This window comes from Drosophila persimilis, unplaced genomic scaffold (genome assembly GCF_003286085.1).
Source record: "Drosophila persimilis strain 14011-0111.01,24,50 unplaced genomic scaffold, DperRS2 tig00000606-arrow-arrow-pilon, whole genome shotgun sequence".
In the NCBI taxonomy this organism is placed as follows: Eukaryota; Metazoa; Arthropoda; class Insecta; order Diptera; family Drosophilidae; genus Drosophila; species Drosophila persimilis.
In genome coordinates this window covers 1619387-1642548 of record NW_020825324.1, presented here as the reverse complement: position 1 = coordinate 1642548, position 23162 = coordinate 1619387, and the positions used below count along the sequence as shown (strand labels likewise).

The 23162-nt window shown below is 50.0% G+C and overlaps 3 protein-coding genes across 3 annotated transcripts; 1 reads left to right on the top strand and 2 right to left on the bottom strand.

Moving 5' to 3' along the window:
• Positions 1 to 5424: 5424 nt before the first annotated feature.
• Positions 5425 to 6649, bottom strand: LOC6597355 (Krueppel-like factor 7). Its single transcript, XM_002022521.2, has one exon. It carries the CDS (start codon positions 6647 to 6649, stop codon positions 5690 to 5692), a length of 960 nt encoding a protein of 319 aa, XP_002022557.2. The 3' UTR covers positions 5425 to 5689.
• A 10194-nt stretch (positions 6650 to 16843) lies between these two features.
• LOC6597354 lies at positions 16844 to 17372 on the bottom strand. The gene has a single exon (XM_002022520.2). It carries the CDS (start codon positions 17323 to 17325, stop codon positions 16858 to 16860), a length of 468 nt encoding a protein of 155 aa, XP_002022556.1. The 5' UTR covers positions 17326 to 17372; the 3' UTR covers positions 16844 to 16857.
• Positions 17373 to 19265: 1893 nt separating this feature from the next.
• On the top strand, positions 19266 to 21204 carry LOC6597353 (putative inorganic phosphate cotransporter). The gene has a single exon (XM_002022519.2). The coding sequence runs from the start codon at positions 19340 to 19342 to the stop codon at positions 20723 to 20725; it is 1386 nt and encodes a 461-aa protein (XP_002022555.1). The 5' UTR covers positions 19266 to 19339; the 3' UTR covers positions 20726 to 21204.
• The last annotated feature ends 1958 nt before the right edge of the window (positions 21205 to 23162 follow it).

The following is a 23162-nucleotide window of genomic DNA, read 5'->3' as shown; positions in this document are numbered from 1 at the left end:
GTATTTCTGTCTATTATCTGTATCCGCATCCGGATTCGGATTCGCTAGGCCAGGCCAGGCCTTCCTTCCTTCCTTCGCCTTTCCTTCTGATTTCTCTCTCCCTCTCTCTCCCTCCCTCTCTCTCTCTCTCTGTCTCTGTCTCTGCTTTAAAATTGATATTCCATTGACGTTTTGGCGGAGGGCCCCCCTGCACTCGTCACTCTCCTCTGCTCCGCCAACGCTCGGAGCGAAACTCAAGTTATTTATGTGCTCGTTTACAACTTTCCTCCGCCGGTTCGGTACGGTACGGCTCGGTTCGGTTTGGTTTGGTTTTGTTCTGCTCCTAGATGCTCGTCCTGCTGCTAGACGTCGTCCTCGCACTGTTGTTTGTTTGTTGCTGGAAACCGCATTGATTGAAACAAACTTTCGCTTTGCGTAGTCCCATCTATCTATCGGTCTCTCTATCGGTGGCAGGCATCTCTCTTACCACGAGCAGATATCTATCTGTCTGTCCGTCTGTCTGTCGTTCCGCAGTTTGATTAGCGTCATTGAGTGACGTGCGAACTTTTTAATCAAACTTCTGGATGTCAGGCCAGGCCCGGAGCAATTAAGATATTTTCAGCCACTACTTAGCCTAGCTCTCTGCACTCGCTTTCTCTCTCTCTCTGGAGAGGAAACTTTGATTGTTATTTTATGAAAAAGAGCTACAGTTCTCGACCTGATCTAATTTAAAGAGTAAGCCCCACCCTCTCTCTCCTGGCGTATGGAATATGGGACCATGGCAGCATGAAGAGCATCAAATCTCATACACAAACCGGATATGGGCTTTTTTATGGCATACCCTGGAAAACCCTTGCTCGCGCCGCATCGAAATGCCAAAAGCACCACACAAAAGCGAGCTGCAAAATTGAAATATTTTGATGTGGCCTGCGAGAGACCTAATCTGGACTCCCCCCACTCGCACTCCCACTACCCCTACCAACCCAACAGAACCCAACCCCAGAGCACACGCACACATTCGTGTTGAATTATAATAAACCAGAAATGAGGCTCCGCAAATACCGGAAATCGCTAGTCGGACAGGCCGACCCGAAATCGTAGCCGGACTCGGACTCGGACACGGACACGGACACGGCCACGGCCACGGACTCAGACCCAGGGCACGTAAAATATACGAGCTCACGTACGGATCCACCGACTGAGAGGTGGATATAGGCGAAAGGGTGGTTCTTTGGGGAGGGGGGAGTGAGCAGGGATACGGGATGCCCAAACTTGTATTAATATCCATTAGATTTATGTTTGGCAAATGTAACCACAGAAATTACGCTTTAAAGTCGGACCCCCCGAAATGAGCTGCAATTTTTCGTCGATATCGAAATGGGAACGGAACGCAGACGACGGGGACAAGGTAGTAGTAGCTGGGAAAGGAAGGCAGGGGAGATGGAATTCTTTGGGTTGCCTCGACCCGACATTAGATATGGCCAAGAAAGGCAGGCGGAACGGGGGGCAGGGAGCACAGAGCAGGGAAAATGTGGCAGAGAGTTGTTTTAATAGCTAGGGTCGGCCTCATAATTAAACTCCCCGGGACTCCGAGCCCCGACCTCTCTCTCGCTCTCTCTCCCCCTCTGGGGCCGCATCATTGCCGCTGCCATTCCGTGTGTCTTGGCTCACGGAAAAGGGGTCTGGTCTGGTGTCTGGGGTCTGGGGTCTGGGCACGACACGTACTCCGACCATACATAACATGGACAACCATTTGGCTCCTTGGCTCGTTCGTTGGCGAAACTTATGGAAGGCACACGGACCTTAACACTTTGGTGCCACATTAAGGCTGCAAATTGTTAAACGTGGCGCAAGGCATTGTCCTTCTGTCCCGCTCCTCACCGACACCTGAGCTGTGCCCGGATGGGCGTGTCGGCCACCAGGAGGGCCAGGACTTATTACCCAAGTTCATTAGCATTTGGAGAGACCAAGACTTCGGGCCAAGGTTGACTCTGGTGCGAGTAGGTGGCGCATCGAATGTCAGGCAATTGACACTTGACACGGAGCCACTGACATGGGACCTGGACAAGTCATTTGAGTGGGTGAAGAGGGTGACTCCGGACTCAGGACTCCGGACTCAGGACTCCTCTGAAGGAGCTCGCACTTCCTGGGTACTTATTTATAACTCATGCTCGTGCTTTTCTCCTCTCTTCAATCATCGTTGAGTCTTCAGCTTCTGTTTCTTTTAGAGCCGTTGCCACCCCCCAAAAACACACCCACTTTCTTCCAAAGATTCCCCAAACTACGTTTGCTCCTCTCTCATGTCTCTCATGTCTGTCATGGCTAGAGAACTTTCAGTTAAATTCACCGCTTTAAGCGAATTTTCCAAGCGCTCTGCTGGCAACTTTTGCACAAGTTTTCCGCATTTTCATGGCAGTCAATTTGCTAAATCAAGAATGCGACAGCAGCACAAAGGGCAGCGAGAAAGGAGGCAAAGAGGGCCAGGAGTCGAGGAGTCGAGGAGTCGATGGCGAGCAGAGGAAAATAAATATGCCAGCTTTCAGAAGGAATCGGAACTCGATCCCGGTCCCAGTGCCCGTCTCAGGCATCAGGCATCCTCTGCCTTCCGTTTGCCGCTACCCATTTTCCCTCGCTTTTCCCTATTTTTTATGTATTTCACTTATTGATGAGTGGAAATGCTGTTGACATTATTTGTGTGGTCGCCGCCAGTCGGTCGCCCAATGCAATGCAAATTTGTTGACACAAACTCAGCTACAACGACCAGCCACAGGGACCAAAGAGCCAGAGACGACGAGAGACCCAGTGAGACCCAGGGACCCAGAGATCCAGAGGCCACCGACCAGATACTAGAGAGTGGTGTTGCACATGCATATATACATACATACATACAACTGTATATATGTATGTATGTATATCTGAAAGGCCTGAACCTTTCTCGACTCCTTCTCTGAGCAGCAGCAGCAGCAGCAGCAGCAATCATTTGCCCATGAGAATCAAAGTCTCGATTCTCGTAAAAATGATTCATGATATCGCATTATTTCCGTATCATTTGTAATTTCCAGTTTCCTGCTTATTTTGCACCCCCACCCTACACCCAACACCCAACACCCACACAGACACACACACAGACGGAACTGTTGCAATTACTATCTATCTGGTATTTTATAACTTTTGTGCCACCGCTCTCCGCTTGTGTGCCCCCATGCTCATCCGTATCCCCAGTCGTTGTAGTCGTCGTCGTCGTTGCTGTTGGCTGCCTCCGCTTACCTCGAGTCTTGTGCTGATTACAGCACCAAAGTCACAGTCACAGTCAGAGATAGGGATACACACATACACACACACACACACACACTCATAGAGAAACAGACACAGATACAGATACAGAGGCAAAGAGTCACAGACAGAGGCAGAGACAGAGACAGAGTCAGAGTCAGAGTCGAAGAGCTACAGTTACAGGCGTTGCCGTCGTCGTCATCATCAAGCTTCTCAACCTCATCCTGCTCCTTGTCATTGTCCTTTGTTCTCTTTTCCTTTTCCCTTTATCTGTATGCGTCTGTGTATCTGTATCTAGGTCTGGGTCTGTATGTGTGTGTGTGCCCAACACTTTTTCTTGTAGTTTTTGATGAACATTTAATTGAATTCTCTTACTACATCGCGCTTTGTCTCCCACACAGAAACACCGCCAACTGGGAGCACAAGTCGGAGAAAGCATTATCAGTCCCTTCCCTTCTCATTACCCCCTCGAATGTCTCTCCCGAATGTATAGACGTGTGGCTCCGGGTCCGGGTCCGGGTCTGTGTCCACATCCTTAGCGTTTGTCGTCGTGTGCAGCACAAGTTATGCTTTCACTGCTTTCTTTTCTGCTTCTTTGACTGATTTTTCTGTGAATTCTATTTGGTCGTTTTCTTCTTTTTTAGGGTGAGAGAGGGAGAGAGAGAGACAGCTGGCATCTAATTAAAATTCCTCTCGGAATTTTTCTAGCTTTAAGCTGCCATGACAAAATACGTATCTGCATCTGAAAGTCAGCGAAAGATCCAATGCACTGCATGGAGTTTTTGACTGTCAAGGATGGCTGTATAAATGAAAATTAAACAAGGTCCGTTGGGCTCGAATATGGGCATATTAGGAGAGGATCCAACATTGAACTACGTTTCTTACGGTGGAATGTTTGTTTTAGGAACTGCAGTGAACACTTTTCATCTAGGGTTCATTCAGGGACGACCTTCTAGTGTATGACTCTTGAATGTCTCTCCCGCTGCATAAAGATTTTCGCAGAGAGCACCAAGAGCTGGAGTGGCTGCCCACTAAGGCAGGGCAGATCGATAAGAGCTGTGGATTCGATTGGGCATTGAAAGTACGCTCTCGGCAAAAGGCGGCTGGGTGGCTGGGTGGCTGGCTAATTGAACTAGTTCCCTGCATGCCATGCAAACAACCCGAGGAGTCGCCCTCTTCCCATTCAGTTTCAGGCTCTCATTTTCATATTGCTCGTGTTGCCTGCCCCCATGGAGCATCGCCACCACCACCAGCAGGAGGAGGCCATGCTGGGGGAGCTGCTCCGACAAGGACACCGAGAAGGACCCCTGAAACACACAAACACACTCACACAATGACAGCGACGATGACGATGAGGACGGTAATATCAAATGGTAAATAGATAAAAACAACATGACTTAATGAGTGGTATTTATTTTTATGCTAATTACTTTCGAATAAGCAGCGCTCCACTTGATGCAGCTCCTGTGTTGGTTCTACCACCCTCCCTCCCTCCCTCTCAGTTGGCAGTCGGGTAGTCTGGGGAGCTGCTGCACAAAGTTCCACCGTTAATGAGCTGGGGTTCGTGGCAATATTTGTGGTGCAGGCGCCTTCACAGAAGCACACAAGCGAATGGGGCAGCATCGGGATCCTACCAAGCGGAGCTCTCCGTCCCGCGGTCTTCCAGTCTCCCCTGGGGTGCCGGAATAACAGTTGGCGATGGTGGCAACGATGGCATAAAGTAAATGCCATTATAGTACAAGTTCCACAGTAAAATTCATTGAAATCTACAAGGGCACTCGCGTTGAAAGCCGTAAAGTACGCAATAAGACAGGGCACAAAGGAAATCCTTACTCAGTACTCACCCTTTTTCTCTCGGGCATCCGTCTTCCGAGAGGAACATCGGGATCCTTCACTGAGGTTACTTCAACACCGTTGACTGCTCATGGATGATCACCGCGAGGCGGATCTTCCCCTTCCGGACATCCCTACTTTTCAATGTTATCCGCCGTGGATGCACCATCTCAAAACCGCGCCAGAGGTCACCCGACGGATGCAGCTGCGGGACTGCGTCATTCCCTTGTCGCGCACAGTGGCCGCATGCAGGCCGCTTTCTGGGCCCAGACGAGGTATCCCCTTTCCACCCAATGACCTATTTGATTCGAATTTCACAATATATTTTATTTTCTTTTTCCATTTGTTTCATTACGCTACTGCGTATCTTTGCATATCTCGCTCTACTTTATGTGGTCAACAACGCTTCCTTCTGCGTGTTACACACGATCCTAAGCGCTTCGAACACCGGATATAGGAATATATCCCTACACTCTTTTAGTATTGGGCATAAATACAATATACAAAGCCATTTAGTATCGTATTCCCATGGTTTCCTCTTTGGGTCCCAATATTTTCTTTTGATTTGGTTTGCTTTACGAGTACATAACTTTATTGACTAAGATCAGAGTTGGTTCTTTCGCTTGCGGCCCGGACGCACTGCGTAGACATCGTCGGGCAGGAGCTTCCCGAGGCGGGTGGCCGCCAGGAGGCGACGCTCGTGCACCTTGCGGTGCTTGGTGAGGTGGTCGGAGCGGGCGAAGCACTTGGCGCAGTAGTCGCATTTGTAGGGCTTGACGCCGGAGTGGGAGCGACGGTGGCGGGCCAGCTCGTCGGAGCGGGAGAAGCGCCAGCTGCACTCCGGCCAGCTGCAGGCGTACGGCTTTTCGCCCAGATGCCTCCGCAGGTGGGCCTTGAGGTGGGCGGGCTTGGCGTACAGCTTCTCGCAGTTGCCGAACGTGCATAGGTAGCCCCTCTCGCCCGCCGCATTCTGACTGAGCTGGGGCACGGTGGCAGTGTCGGTGGCAGCATCGGTGGCAGCATCCGTGGCGGGGGCTGTCGGAGCTGGCTCCAAACACGAAGGCGACACTGGCGGTGCCGGTGGCGGCGGTGGGGGGGCGGCCAGACGCAGGTTGCTGTTGCTCTCCTCGAGGAAGTCATCGCACATGTCCGTGCAGAGCGGCGTCCGCTCTGGCAGGAAGTCTATCAGCTCGGGTATCTCCACAAAGTTGTCCAGCAGCCGCTGCTCCCATTCGCTGAGCTCCGGGGGAGAGCAGCCGGCGGTGGAGCAGCCAGACAGATCCTGATCGCTGAAGTCGAAGAACAGTCCATGGTCCTCGTCCTCCGGATGGCCGACGGTGTAGTCGTTGCTCTGGTTGTTGTTGCTGTCCAAGGTGATGATGCCGTAGTATTCGGTATCCACCACTGGCACCTGATCGCACTGACCTCTGGCCTCCGCATAGCCGTAATCCAGGTCCGAGCTGGCGGTCAGAATCAGATCGGAGGAGACGGAGACAGAGACTCCGCACTCGTCATCCAGCTCGCTGTAGAGCTGCTGAAAGGCACCCGTGGCAAAGAACTCCATGATTGCAAATGAGCGGAGGCCGGCAAGTGTCCAAATATTTATGGGATTTATGGATCTGATGTGTCGCACACGCACTCGCACTCGCACTGGCACCAATGTCCCACCGATGACCACGCTTGACTGACACTGACAAAACAGTCCCGTCCCGGAGTCCCATCACGGAGTCGTGATGATCGCGGTCCGATCGCTTTCACTGATTTCTCGCGGGGCTCCTTGGGGAATAATTAGCCAGCCAGGGAATGTAATAATGTATGCGAACGCTTGGCGTTTATCTGATTCGCTGCCGGCGTCATTAGGCTGGAGAAGATAGCCCGAGCCCACAGACAGTCCTCACCAGATGTTTGCCATTGATCGTCGGCTGTCCAGCATGGCATGGATCGATCAGTGGCGACACATGTGTTGCTGGCTGGCTCTCTCTTGCATGTATCTTGTATCTGCGTATCTGTGTATCTGTGCTGTATTCTGTGTTCTGTGACTGTGACTGTGGCCAAGTGCCAAGCTGTGTCAGGCGGGGCGAGATAGCTGCGTCATTGATCTGTGCGAGCTCTGGGATAAGCCCGGCGGCACCTGCTTTCCCCCCCTCCTCTCTGTCTCTCTCTCTCTCTCTCTCTCTCTCTGTGTCACTCTCTGCATTTCCATTTGCATTTCTGCATAATTTTGTTTTCAGTGTTCCATTGTTTTTGTTTTGGTCTCGGGCCTATCAACAAATTTGCTATTAATTAATGAGAATAACAGACAGAACTAGATATGCCCAGGGGGCCATCCCCAGATTGGATTGTTCAGTGATTCCAGCCACGGCACAACATGTGCGTGTGCGTGTGCCTTCGCATGTGTGTCATTAAAGAGAGGGAAATGCAGATATGGTGTACATTTGAAAACTATCCACAAGTCGGAGTATCCTCGGGTCTTAACCCTCAACCGAATGGCATATATCCTCATTAAGTGAATATCTTAATGGACTGGTTCTTCGTGAGATGATTGATTGATTGATTAGAAGACGACTCATAAATGAAGCAAAGCAAAAACCTTCTAGAAACCGTCTATAAATCGGAAAGCGAATATGCCCCAACTGGCGGGAATCTCGCAATGGACGAAAACCTTAATTAAAATTAATTCCGAACGAGCCCGGAAAAGAAGGGAACCCTTAAGGAACGAGAGACACACAATCTCAAAGTGTAATCTTTGTAAAAACAAGATTCTCACTCGCTTCTCTTGGTCTGTTGTTCCCTCATCCCATCCGAATTAAGAGCATTATCTTTATCTGGCTTTCATTTGCGTTGAACATCTTCATCTTCTTTGACTGCTCACATTCCGCATTTACGCGATTTCTCTAGCCTGCTGTCTCCCCCCTTTTTCCCCATTTACCGTTTCGCATCCTAGGGGAATTTTCCATTTTCCATTTTTGGCTGGGAAAATTAACATAAATTTAACGTGCGGCTGGCGTTTAAATTTACTTTTGCCTAATGAAATAATCAGGAGCTGTAAATCGTTATGAGGGATGTGGGAGGGGGCTTGTCTCCATCCCCCTCGAGTCTCCACCACGCGCTTCATGCTAATTGATATTGCAAAAATCAAAGGCTGTGGCGCGGCATTAAAAAGGATTTAGGATTTAGGATTTAGGGGATGTAAACACAGAGCGACAATGGTTTGGGTTTCAGTGTCTGGCTTTGGGTTTCAGGCCTTTGCCTTTGCCTGGCAATTTGTAATTACGAGAGTATTGAGATTTTGATTTCTCTATATCCCCTGCCTGCAACCTCCCCTTTGTGTATGTGTGTGTGTGTGGCTTCATTTGAAGTGGCTCAGATAACATAAATTAGGATGCTGCCGGCAGGCATCGTATCGCATTGCTCCTTGCTCCTCTGTATGCACACATATATATATGTATATGTATTTGTAACCACATCTGTATGTGCATCTAACTGTAAATACATACGACTCTCTCTCTCTCCATCTCTTTCTCTGGAGTGTGTGGCAGTCGACCGCAAGTGTCATAACGAAAATTATGCATAAAATTTCACTGTAAATTGCACTTGGCAAAATGTTGTCACCTCGACTCAGGCCGCACTTCAGTTGCCTCCCGCCCACCCACAGGCACACACACACACACACACACACACACACCCACTGGTGCTTCTTAAGCCCTTGGTGCAAATGCTGCCCAGCTCCGACTGTATTTGCGGGGAAAATCCTAGAGATTTAAAGCCAACTGGACAATATCATTTCGAATGTCGTCCTAGCAGCAGTCAAATGAGCTAAGCGGTTGTCAGGATGCATCTTCGAAGCAAGGACAGAGAGAGAGAGAGAGAGTGCCGGAGGGGTAGGTGGAGGGGTAGGGTATAAATCAGTTGCCTAGTTAGTTCAAGTTTCCCTTATCAATCGCAGCTGAGCAGCTGAGCTGCTTGTTTTCATTGGATTAGACAAGTTTGTTCTGCTTTCAAGTTCCATCTGCAATTCTGTATGGAAGAGGCAAGACGCAGATGGGGCAAGGGATGGGCAAGGGCATGGGCCAAAGGGATGAGGTATGAGGGACTTAGCGCGGGACGAGGGATAAGGATAACGGGCCGACAAAAGAAGAGCTCTCTGGTTGAGCAATGTTATGCGGCTTATTGTTGTGGCAAATTAAATCGTATCTCTTTTTCTATCTGCTTGTGTGTGTGTATGTGTGTGTGTATTTGTATATATTCGTTTGTTCGTTGTGATTATTGAAAGTCTTTAGGCATTTATCGGAAACATTCCTAATTCCAATATTAACAGAATATGAATACCATTGTTTGGCCACAATTCGAATCGAACATTCTTCATTGTCATGTCGTAAGAATTCAATGGTTTTGGTTTTGCTTTTGCTTCTGCTCGAGCAGGTCCCATTCCGGTCGGGTGTTCGAGAAAAGAGGCTTAAATCAAGCGGTCACCTATCCGTATGGCTAAATTGAATCAATTAGGAGAGGCTTACATTGGGATTAGTTACATTTTGCCATGGCATTCCACAAGATGACAAGTTGCCCATCACATTCACTGATCAATATGTACATGCCAGAAGAGGAACATTCCCCAAAGCCCCATAGAGCCGAGCCCTAAGCACCGAGCACCGAGCACCGAGCACCGAGCACCGCCGGAAGACATTCCCAATTAATTACCCAATTTAGACCAGGAGGCGTCGCGCCAAGTGGGGGAAACTTCTGTAACTGTTCGAAGGGAAAGGGGGCTGCAATGTCTGGAGTACAGCAGGAGCTTGTGAGCGAGAGAGAGAGAGAGAGGGCAACAGGTCAAAAGTTTTTACTCCGAAAGCTAAGAAGTCCTTTGCCCATAAAATAGTTAGAGTCCACACTGGAGCGAAGGCATCGCCTTCCAAGTCTCATTTCTGGTCGGTGGAAAGTTTTAATAAACTCGCCAAAGACAATATTTTGTGTGTGGATTCGATGTCAGGGCATGGCATGGCAAAGCGGCTAACCAGAGAACCGAACCGAGACAATAATTTGATTTCGGCCAGCTGGAAGCTTGAAGCTTGAAGGGGAGAAAGCAATTTGCTGTGTCTACACGTCTCCGGGGCCAGCTCATCCGAAAAACCGTTTCGGATGTGGTCCGGCAATGGCAGGCAGCAGGACAGAGGACACTCACGCCAGGTACTCGTCTGTCTGGTCCTTCGGATGAGTCTTGAGACGGAACGCAGAGGACGGACGACGGAGGACGAAGGATGGAGGCAAGACCGAGATTAAGTAAAATGCAAACATAATCCAAAGACAAGTGAGTTAACTGCTCTGACCCAATTTAATTATACAACACAACCCTCGGGGTCGTGGTCGTGCTCGGGATCGGGGTCGGGGTCGAATGGGTGTCGTATTGGTTTTAGTACGAGCTCCATGTAGTACAACTTGCAGAATTAGTATTTGTGTTGTTCTAGCCACCAAAATTGAGGCATCAGGCCTTCCTGGCCACCAGAGGATGCTGCCTCATGGCTCATCGCAAGAGCAAAGCTAATGCCCGTGCCAGTGCCAGTGCCAGTGCCAGTGCCAGTGCCAGTGCCAGTGCCAGTGCCAGTGCCAGTGCAAGTGTGTGTCTCCTCTGTGCCTGTCTCTTACCCTATATGCTAGTAAGCTGGATTTACACGCCATCCCACCGACACCACCACCGACACGCATCGAAATACATCCACGAGAACACATGACATTATTGTAGCAAAAGACAGCAGCAGCAGGAATAGCAGGAGCAGCACCGACAGCAGCCAACAATTAGTGTTGACAGACATTGCACTCTGGCAAAACCCCCAAAGGAATTTGAAGGCTTGTTCTACACAACACTAAGGCGTCGCCCAGCTCTACGCCATCTGTGGATGGGGTGTGCAGGGTGAACAGCGTGTTGGAGGGGTGTAGGAGTGTATTAGGATCTAAGAAGGGTGTACTGTGTGTGCGCGAATGTGCGAGTGTGCGAGTGTGTGTGTCTACACGCCCGATTCATGTACTTGCATATAATTTGAGTTTTCCCGTATACTCCTGTACTCCCATGCTCATATATGTTCTTGTTAAACTGCAATGAAATTTATGTTTAGTGCAGAGCACAGAGCACAGAGCACAGAGCACAGAGTGCCCTAGTCCCACGAAAGGTTTGCCTTCGTTTCGTCTAATAACTCTGGCGGAGACAGCCTGACAGTATAACAGTTGGTATAACACCGAATCGGACACTTGAAATTGATGGATGGAAGAGTCTGGTGCGGGCACATACGGGTATGGGTATGGGGGCAGAGAATGGTATAGAGCTGAACGAGGCATTGGCACCCAAGCGGATTTGCTTAAACATTTTACTAACAGATTAAGCCGAATTAAATCACTTTGCGTTTGCAGCCAACATAATTAGGAAAGCCAACAGGAACAGAATGGCAATCACAGAATGGCATTCAAGTGAATGGTCAATGGTGAATGGAGAAGGGGCCCAGGCAGAAGCAGAAGCAGAAGCAGAAGCAGTGGTATGCGTGGGTGGGGGCATTATGTTGCATATGCTAAACAATTTGAGGTTACGTTTACTGTGGCGGCAGGTGCACCGTCTCCATGGTGGATGCATCGACCTCAGGGCCAGCCGCAGCCAGAGAAACACAGCTCCGTGCCACAATGCAAGTATGCCTAATGAGGGGGTGGGGATGGGGGTGCACCCACGGATGGGTGGATCACTGTTGATGGCCAACAATAACAGCTGCCACAATGGCATCAGGTGCCTGGCCAAGAAGCAGCTGCTCTTCAGGCCGTACAACAAACAGCGACCGACCGACAGCAGCCAAAAGGGCAAAGGGCAAATAATCCCTCGATACCCACCAAAAGGCATCAACTCGGGCGATTGGCCAATTTGGACCCGAGGGCCGAATGAGCATACTGGTGTGTGCCCGAATGTGTGCATGTTAATGAAGTGCCGTGTGGCCGCCTCCCCCTTCCCCTTTCGCTTCCCCTTTCGCTTCCTCTTAGCGTTCTCCATTTCCAATTCCCATTCTACATCCCGCATAAGCCACGTTGGTGTAAATACAATGCAACCCACGTTGATGTACAAAGTTTGTTGCACACTTTTCGGCTGCGGCGTAAATACACAATTGAATAGAATGGACAATGGACAATGGCAATGCCCCACTCTGGACCCTCACACATCTCTGTTATTGTTGTTACACTACACGAGTGGTGGGGTGGGGGAGGTTCCCTTGAAAACAAAGTGGCACAAAAATGACATTACACAAAAGGGATTTAGTTAGTTTATTTGTAGCATATCAGCAGCCATAACTGTCAAGTGGAGGATGTTGTTGCTGCTGTTGCCGTTACTGTTTGGCAGGGCAGCATGACACAGACACAAATGCGACACACAAGAAGCAAGCAGTGGGAGCAGGATGGGGAGTGTTGGGGAGTTTTGGGGAGTGTAAGATCTAGAGCGGCCATCATCATCAATCATTTTGATTTGCGCTAAAAACTATGCTACGCTTTGTTACAACAATCCTGCATTGCATAATACATACAACAAAAAGACAACACCCACCAACACCCATTCACCGAAATAAAAGAACAACAACAGCTAGCGCTACAGCCATCCACCAACAACAACAACAACGACAAACACTGGAGACGATAAACTACGGCGGCAACAGAACAGCAGAACAGCCAGCGGGGGGCGGGGGCATGGGGGACAGGGGATAGGGGGCAGCGGGCGGCGGGCAGGGGCAAGAGCACTGCCAGACAGAATGACAACAACCATTCATGTCGACAAGTTGCGCCGGCGTTTCTTTTCCCCCCTTTGTTTGCTCTTGTAGTTTTTCCCATTTGATGCATTTAGTATTTTGCAGTATTTTTTGCATACGCCATTTGCATACTACCCACCCATCCACATATCCCCATACAAACATCCCCGTTCTCGTAAGTATGCACTCTCTATGCATGCATTAGGTTTTAGCTGCTCCACTTAATAGAGAGCATATAGCGAAGGGTGTTCTTTTCTGCTCTTTTCTGCTCCTTACTGCTCCATTCTGTTCTGCTGGTGACGGAGTTTGAATTTGAGTTTGAGCTGCGAATTGGGGATGGATCTGGGTCTGGGTCTGGGTCTGGTTCTGGGGTTGGGGTTGGGGAAGGCTGGGCTTAAGTATTTTTACGGCTTGCTCGTAAAGCTGCTTGTCAAATATTTTTGCTGCATTTTAAACATATCGCTTCTGGTTGTCCCCGAGCAGGCCAACCACCCACCCACTCCACCCATCTTCTTCCACCCATCTACCACTGGCAGAGGGAATATATATGAGAGACATAATGAAATTTTAATTAAGCTCAAGCAGCAAGCAGAATTAAAAGACGAAATGTGCGCCTTTTAATTCAATTTATAATTACACACACAGACACTAAGAGAAACTGAGGCGGAGAGGCAGAGGGGCAGAGCCAGAACCTGAGCCAGAAACAGAAACAGATGAGAAGCCTTCCACTGGTAGGTAGATCTAGGTAGTTTCTGTAGCTGTTTCTGTTTGTGCCACGGTTACCCGTGCGGCTGTGCGGCTGTGGGGCTGTGTGGCTGTGGGGCTGCCACATTGCAGCTGCTCCTCGTGCTCCTCGTGCTCGCTCGCATCGCTGCGAATCAATTAAAAAGACATTTGCGAAAATGTTGCCACGGCAAATTGAAACTGAAACGACAACACGAATGCTTAAATGAGCGAATAAACGAAGATGAGTCTGGCAGCGAGAAGAGAGAGAACGATACGACGCGATACGATACGATGCAGAGGGAGAATGAATGCATAAATGAATGAATGCCACATTGCACGAATGACTGATGATTGTCCTGATGATGACGATGACGAGGACGAAGCAAGTGCGAATGTCCCACCGACCCGACTCGTCTCGAGTCGACTCCCCATTGCGAGTGCCAGTGCCTGTGCCAGTGGCAGTGCGAGTGTGCGGCTCAAGACGTTTTCCACTTCCACTTCCCTGTGGCACGTCCGCTGAGCTAATGTGATTCAATAACCCAGCATCTGGACAGTTGGATATGATTGCTGATTGTTTTTCATTCGCCAGAGCCGCCAGAGCGCTTCGAACGCCACTCGAGTGGGGTGCAATTAATGATATTCGAGTGCACAGGACAGATCGAATGTGGTACAGTACGTACGTACATTCAAGAATAAATTGAATATGTATGACAACCCTGGAGTGGAGCAGTGTGCGGGCTTTGTTAAGCACAGTTTATTGTCCAAACTGAAGCGGCAATCCGAATGCCGAAAATCCATATGTGGGCAGATCCAACGCCCTGAAACATAAATCACAAACTCAACGAAACCTTCAAATGTTCAATAGGAGAATGCGAATGCATCCCAATTCGCAATCCCTTTCCGCATTCCCAGTCTCTTTTTCGAATCGCAATTGAACTAATCTCATGCCATGCAGCATTCCCTTTTCGCTTTCGCCGAAAACTTTCTAATAATTTCTATTTGAAAGCCCGGCCAAAAGTTGTGCGTGGTGTGCAAAACTGTCATAACTCATAAGTCGCCCAGGCAAAAGCCAAAACTGAAACTGAAAATGAAAATGAAAATGAAACGGAGACAGTGGCAATGGCAATGGCGGTGGCGGTGGCGGTGGCAGTGGCGTTGGCAGTGGCGGGGTTGAGGATATGGATAGGGGCTAAAGTGGAGGCTGTCTGTGTATAATTACATGGTTCGACTGTTACGGCGGAAAACAAATAAATGAGTTTACTTCGGCCCAAAAACTTTGCCATCGAAACTGGGGCTTCCCCCACTCTCTCTGTGCTGCCGAAGAACTGCAGTTTGTGGCCATCGATCCGATCCGTCCGGCACATGCATCAGATTTTTGTTACGCATTCATGGGCCCTTAAAGTTTTATGAAGCCAACATTTTGGCATCCAGATCAAGTTATGGACGCAGGCAGGCAGCATATGGCCAAAGCCCCCACACCTCACCCACCCACACGACTGAACCACTAAAAGTTCTACCACTCTTCCCCCCTCTCGAGAGCAATCAATCGATTTAGTGTTCGGTTCGGTAGCAAATCCATGTAAATTGTATGGCAAATCAATAGAAATTCCCAATTTATAATAGGAGCCCAGCAGACCAGCAGACCAATGCAGTGGCCCAGTGGGACGCCTTCGAAATACCTGAAAACCTGGGACCCGAAGGTCCTTGGGATTCAAAATTAATTCAGATTGCAATTCCTTTGAATTATACGCATCACCAAACTATGATTTCTCATGAAATATTAATGCCAGCATGCGACATTTGATATTTGGCGATGCTCTCGCTCCCGCTTTTTGTTTTCCATTGACTCCGCCCCACGCCCCACGCCCCGCGCCCCGCGCCCCACTCCCCACTACTCACTCAACTATCCAGAGACGGAGACGGAGACGAAGCACGAGTAGAGCCAGAGCCATGACCAACTTCGTTATCATTGTCAACATGCCATTGAGTCTCGTGTCTGGAGAGTCTGGCATGGCATGGCAGGGTCCGGCCCCGCCCGGCCCGGCCCGGCCCGCATCCGTCGTGCGTTCTCCCCATCTCTCCGCCGCATAATCAGAGCAATTTCAAAGTTGTGTCTGTCAGAAAGGCACAAAATGTGGCCCACGGTCGTCGCTTCATGCCCCATACTGTCCTCTGTCCTCTCCTCTGGTTTCCCTGGGATTTTTTTCGTCTTCCCTCTGTCTGTCGTTTTTTGTTGGCACTTCCTTTTTGACACCGGCGTTCCGCTACGTTTCACGGCTGCCATTTCACCTGGCTTCACCTTCCACGTCCCACATTCACGTCCCACATTCACGTCCACGTCCAGTGTCTATCAATGCCGGCGATTGTCCTGCCGCCTGCTGGCGCCCGGCTCTTGCTTGTCAGCCGGAAAATGTGAATTTATCACACGAGCACGTACGCATATTCTCGCACCGCGCCATTGTCCTTTTTTTACCAGCTCTCACTCTCTCTCTGTGGGTGGATAAGGGCCGCAGAGTGGCACGATTGCTTCATTGGAAATGCTGCCAAAGATTAGTTAATATTCGCATTTGAATTTGGTTGACTGCCACTGAGGTCAGAGGTCGCACAGATTCTCCTCCAGAGGGTCGCTCTATGGGCTTCCCAGCATGTGAATTAGAATGTCTTAATTGCATCCTGTTTGCGGCAAATTCACTTCTGCAACAATTAAGAGCCAATTTCTCAGCCGACTACAGCGACAGCGACAAGGATAGCGATAGCGACGGCAAGGCAAGGCACGGCACGCCTTGGGGTTTCTAATCAACGCGACAGGCGGCGTGGCATGCCGCGGCATTCCGCGGCATGCAGCGCGGAGGCATGGAGTAGAGACCCTCTTGGAGCTTCGCCTTTGTTTCCGCTGCGCGTCAGATGACAACGCGACGAAAAAGCCCCAGCCATTAGCCTTTCGGCTAAGAGGAAGAACACCATCCGAGCACAAATACTCCGCTCACTCCTGTGGTGGCATGCTCTCAGATTGATTGGCCTATCAAAGGGGGCTAGGGGGACACTCGCTGGGCTAGGAGATTTTTTACGCACAGACTGCATGTAAGTCATCTTAAGTGGCACTAAAAGCTTGCACCGTGATTGAGTGGCACATCAAAGAAGGAGCCCGCCTCCACGACTGACCCCGGGAGGCTTGAGTTGACCGGGAAAGAGCAACAGTCTGGGTGGCAGGTGGCGCACTTACCACTGGCACCACACGGCAAGGAGACAGATGGAGGTTTCCCTTTCGGAATGCAGTGCTTTATTCTTCAATTGACATGTGCTCGCTGGTGATCAGCAGAGGGTCCCGATCCTTGGCAAAGGCATCCGGATTGGCGGAGCTCTGGCGATGGAAATGCGGCGGATGCGTGCACGGGTTCGCGAAGGACACAGAAGTGTTCAGGATCCGCGTTCCCATCCGTTTGGTCAGCTCAGTGACGATGTCCTCGTTCTTCTGCAGCCGGACGGGTACCCAGACTTGGCGACGCGTCAGGAGCACATCCTGCCACTGCATGCGATTGGCCCGACAAATTTTACCGATGCTGGTGTCGTACTTGAGGGCCAGACTGGTCAAGGTGTCATTCCTGCCCACCGGGTGAAGCAGCCAGCACTTAACACTCGTCAGCTGGCTGCCGCAAATATTGGGTCCCCACAGCTCCTTCAAGTGCAACTGAAGCTCAGATGGATTTGTCTTCATTTGCCCATGGGCTTCGTCATCGCGGCCACTCATGACTGACACAGAGGGGACAGGCTATCCGATCGGGAACTCGTCAACTACAAATCGAACTGTCGTGCTTGTGCTTTTGGATTTCTTTGAGGCATATACAAAAGCCACTTTGATCAAAAACAACAACCGACAACACGGAGGAGTCTTCATTATATTCACATGCCCCACTGCACCATCGTTATCGTTATCGTTGGTCGTTGTCACCATCGTCGTCACCTTCTTTGATGCTTTCTGTCGCTCTGTAGCCCTCTGATTCGCGGTTTATGCAAATTACTTGGCACGCATTCAGTTCGGATGGGCCTCCGCTGCGTGTACTTCGCTGCTTGTGTCGTAATCAACTCATGTGAGCGCGGCCATCGCTGCGTATACGTAATCAACTCCTCCCACATCTCCACGGTACTCCATCCTTGCCAGCGTACAGCTGCGGAGTTGTGTAAGCGCATAATACGGACGTTTGGCTGGCTGGCTGGCTGGAGGGCTTGTGCCCGTCCCGGGTCAACCGCAAAGGTGTCATCACAAGCTCGTCCTCGTCCTTGGGCTGCTCGGGGCAATCGGCCAGGATAACGATGTTTGCAGCACACGGCTGCTTAAGCCGGCTGCTTATAATCTCTTCCCTCAGCGGTGCTCTCAGTGCTACTGCTACTCGAGTGGAAGGGGCATTTGGGAGTGGCAATGGGACCGGGGACGTTGGGACGTTGGGACGTTGTGTTATGGGAGCTTTACGCAATTTCGGTAAAAAGTCAAAGTTACTTACGGACTAGTCATGGAGTTGTATAATCCCTCCTGTAAACAAGAAGGGCGAGCGCAGTGACTGATTCCGAGCCCGAATAAGTGGTCTTTATTTAAAGGAATAAACATTTTGTGCGGCATTCAGGGGATAACAAGGGTAACATCTCCAATCCTGGGGTCTTCCACCGAATGCAGTACATCATTATCTCTGAACGGTAAAAAATACCCAGAATGTGAACTGTTTGGCCCCATATTCGTTATCGGATTATCTGCCTCGAGGTGGCACTCGCACTGGCACCGAGTTCCATCCTATTTCCGTATGGTTTTATAGGCTTTCATGTAATGCCATTATTATTTAATCGTTGGTTGTTTTTTCAACTACTTTTATTTGCACGGGGTGTGATGACACAACCTCAGTGTTATCCATTAATCGATTTTATTTTATTATCTGCCGGGGCAATCGAATTATTCAGGAGTTTACGCTGCGTGAGTGGAGTGCTTCAGGGCTTCAGGGCTGCCTGTTCGCAATGGTGTTATTAATTTGTATATGTTCTCCCCAGCCGGAGACAGTCGATACATACCTATACGAGTATATATACTTATTTTAATATAAATCAAAAGAATTACTGAATCGAGAATCCCCCCAAAAAGAGACACTGGCAAGCGACTTACCTCATTGATTGCGGAATAAATTGAATCCCAGGCTAACACTTCCTTCCTTCCTTCCGCACAAATTCAATTTGCTTTTGTTTTGTTTGCTTTAAATTTCATAATATAAAGAGGGCTCAATTCGATTCGATGTTCATCCTGCCGACTGCCGACTGCCATCTGCCATCGGTTTCATTTGCGTTCCATAAAATATGCGAAATTGATATGACAAAAACACGGAGCAGGAAAAGGGTTCTCCTGCAAAGGAATTATTGGGGGAGGATATTCCTGTATCCAAGGAGTAATCTAGTGTGAAGGCATTTGACTATCGCGAGATGGAGGTGGAGTCGATTAAGTCCGCTCCGATGTGGCATTACGCCATGAATGAGAATGAGAATGAGGTCGGGGATGGGAATGGGGATGGGGATGGGGATAGGGATGGGAATGGATAAACAAACATTCGATACTCGTATCAGTAAATTCGTAAATCCGTTAGTCCGTAACTGAGCAACAATTTACCTTTGCCGAAACTCTCTCTCTCTGTCTCCCTCATGACAGTGGCAAATGCCACAACCAAATGGGGAAAACGAATGTGAAAAAGTAAAGAGAGCTGGAGTCACTCCACCTTTCATCCAGAGATATGCCGCCCGAGGCCGAACAGACGACAGCGAGATCCTACGAGGAGGACAGCGATATACCGACGTGCCGCAAGGCCCGCAACTTTGTCATCTTCATGCTCTTCCTGGGAATGGCCAATGCGTATGTGATGCGTACCAACATGTCCGTGGCGATTGTGGCGATGGTCAACCACACGGCCATCAGCGACCACGACCACCGGCACAGCCAGGGAGGGGAGTTCGTGTGGAGCTACAAGACGCAGGGCTACATCCTGTCCAGCTTCTTCTACGGCTACGTCCTCACCCAGATTCCGTTCGGCTTCCTCATCAAGTACTATGGGGCCAAGCACTTCCTCGGCTGGGGCATGATGCTCAATTCGGTGGCGGCCTTTGTGGTGCCTGTCTCCGCCCGCGAGGGCGGTCCCATTCCCCTCGGCGTGGTCCGTTTCATCCAGGGCCTGGGCGAGGGTCCCATAGTGCCGTGCACCCACTCCCTGCTGGCCGTCTGGATCCCGCCCGACGAGCGGTCCCGGGCGGGGGCCGCCGTCTACGCGGGCGCCCAGTTCGGGACGATCATCTCGATGCCGCTGAGCGGCCTGCTGGCCGAGTACGGCTTCGACGGCGGCTGGCCCTCGATCTTCTACGTGTTCGGAATATTGAGCACCGTCTGGTGCGTGCTCTATCTCTGTCTGGTGCCTGAGAGCCCGCAGGCGAGCAAGAGGATCACCGAAGCGGAGCGTAAGTACATTAACGAGATGATCTGGAAGGCCCAGCCGGAGGACACCGGACGTACGCCGTTCCTGAGCTTCGCCAAGTCGCGCTTCTTCTGGGCCATCATGGTGGCCCATGCCGGCCAGAACTACGGCTACGAGACTCTGATGACGATGCTCCCCACCTACATGGACCGCATTCTCAGTGTGAACATCAAGGCGAACGGAGTGCTCTCGTCGCTGCCCTATCTGGCCATGTGGCTGATGGCCATCGTGTTTGCCATTGTGGCCGACGGCCTCATTCGCCACAGGCTATCCATTACGGCCACGCGGAAGATCATGAACAGCTTCGGGCAGTACGGCCCGGCCCTGGCCCTCATCGTGGTGGGATACGTCCATGAGAGCCTCATCCTCACCATCATCGTGTTCGTGCTGGGCCTGGGCCTCAACGGGGCCATCTACTCCGGTTTCAAGATCAACCACCTGGACCTCTCGCCCCGCTTCGCCGGCCTGCTCATCTCCATCACCAACTGCGCGGCCAATCTGATCGGCCTCACGGCCCCCATGATCGCCGGCCACGTGATCCACCACGGGCCCACCATCGAGAATTGGCGCATTGTCTTTCACATCGCCGGCGGTGTCTATATCTTCTGTGCCACCTTCTACAACCTCTGCGGCAGTGGCAAGCCGCAGTGGTGAATGGACGTGGAGACCGAAGCCAACTGAAACTGTTCGGGAAAAACAAAAATGGCAAAACAAATACAAAAAAAGATATATAGCGGAGCTTGTTTTGGCCATCAGCCTGCGGATGACAGGACACAACCACTGAAACAGACACACAGAAGAGTAGAAGAGCATTGGGGAGGAGAGGAGAGGAGAGGAGAGAGAGAAGTGCCATGATGAGCGCACAAGGACATCAATCAAACGGCCGCTTGCCCCTTTGCCTCTTTGGCTTTTTGGCCATTTATTTTCGCATTTGCGCCATTTATTTTATGAAACATTTTTGCTCCTAATTAGCAGGGATCGGGATGCACTGGTCCGGTCTAGTCTGTCCTCGTCGCGGTCAGCCAAACACCAGCCTATTCCTATTCCATCCATTCCGCTCTTGTTGGACCATCAACATTGCATTTGGAGCATCAACAGGCCAATCTGCATAAAATAAATTCCAATGAAACCATTGAAGCTAAGTTTTACTTTCGTTTCGATGCGTGCACTCATTGTGCATTCGAAATCGCAATCAAAATTAAACTTGAACGCATTAGCATATGAATGGAAACCAGTCCGGTCCGGTACGGTCCGTTTTCTCAATTCGAAATAAAAGAATTCCACATTCAATTTGTTTCAATATTTTCAATATTTGCAGAGCGACTTCCAGTCGTCCAGCCATCTGTGAATCCTTTCAAAGAACTCTTACTCTTGCGGTTGCGGTTTCACTTTCCATTTCCGCTAACCTTCGATGCTTTCCCTGCTTAATCTCCGCTTCGTTATCCTCTAAACTTTTCAATTTTCCTCCAACAATTCGAGCTTCCCTTCTGCTGCTCGCCGCGGACTCATCATATTCCAAATCTCGTTAAACATCCGCGACTTGCGATGATATCTGAATCATTGCATTGGCCATGGGCCAAAGGAGGAGGGATGCAGGGAGGGATGCTGTGGAAGAATTTCAACAAGTTTAACCTGCTTAAGTTTCATTGCAACAATAATTTGCGTGCGCATCAAGAGCACACAGAGAAGGAGAGAGAGAGAGAGAGAGAGATAGCTCCATATCCTTCGCTATCAGTCGCAAGGCACAGTCCCTGCTCCGAGCATCGTCCTCTGTGCCCATCCTTGCATCCCTTTGCCCATCGTTAAACACACTCGCCTGGCCACAGTTGCAGGTGTTTCACACACATACACACATGCACACACACACAGATACATACGCATACTCACCTGGCCACAAAATGTTCGCCACTCTTGTAATAAGCAGACTAGAAGGCAAACGGATGAGCTGGTGCTGGTGCTGGTGCTGGTGCTGGAGCTGGAGCTGGAGGGCCAGAGTCAGATTCAGAGTCAGAAAGAGAGACCCCGATGGGGATCTGACGGGTGGTTGGGGGGGTGAGGGACGAAGTGGTAAAGTTGTGTTGGCGGAACAGTTGGCCAGAATGTTAACTTGTCTGCACGTTTCGTTTTGTCGCCAGTGAAGCGACTAGATAGGGAGGGACATGTAATTGGGTTTTCACTTGATTCAACATGCGCCAAAATGTCAAAGTGCACCGCAAGTTTTGCCGTCTATTTTTGGTTCGGGTTCTGGTCCTGGTTCTGGTTCTGGTTGTGCCCCCTCCGACGCTCTATGGCTGTATGGCTGTATGGCTGTATGGCTGTATGGATATGTCTCTATCTGGTTGGCTTTTTCTGGCGCTGACTGCGATTCCGATTGCAATTCCAGGTAGTCACTGATGTGACAGTGAAAACTGGCAACACTGCATCGCATTCCACGAATTGATTACGTGGCATTTGAAAAGCTTGTGACTCCCGCATAAGGCTAAATGTTCCTGACCATCAGATGTGCATATAGTGCATACATGCACACTCCTATCTGATGGGTGGTGCCAAAAGAAAGCGCGAAATGCCAACCGCAAGCGTTTCGTTCAGCAGATAAAAGCTTGATGGAAAGACATCAAATGAGATACATATTTGTCTCAAGTTTGGGGAATCGCAAATGAAATAAAGGAAGAATGCATCTAAATTTAAGTAAATCCCTCGTTTAGATGCCACAGACTACTGTACGTACTGTCCTGTTGCCAGTGATTCCGGGTCTCTTTTGTGTTCAGGTGTAAATCCCTGACCTGCGGATTCAATGTTTCCATTATAACCAATACACAAATGTATCTGTATCGATGGTATACCTTTGTTTCGCTGCATCTGCATCTGCATTTGCATTTGCATTTCCCCAACCGAATGAGGACAGTAATCGGTTTTTGGCATTTGCTTTGTCCCCCAGAATTATAGATGTGAAATGCGCTAATTAGGCGTCGAGTCCTAAATACCCTCGTTAACGGCCGCCTCCTACCTCCCACCTCCTCCCTCGCCACTCGGAGATACTAAACCATGAATCTGAATCGCGGAAAGGGCAGCTGATGGCGAGTCGCTTTCA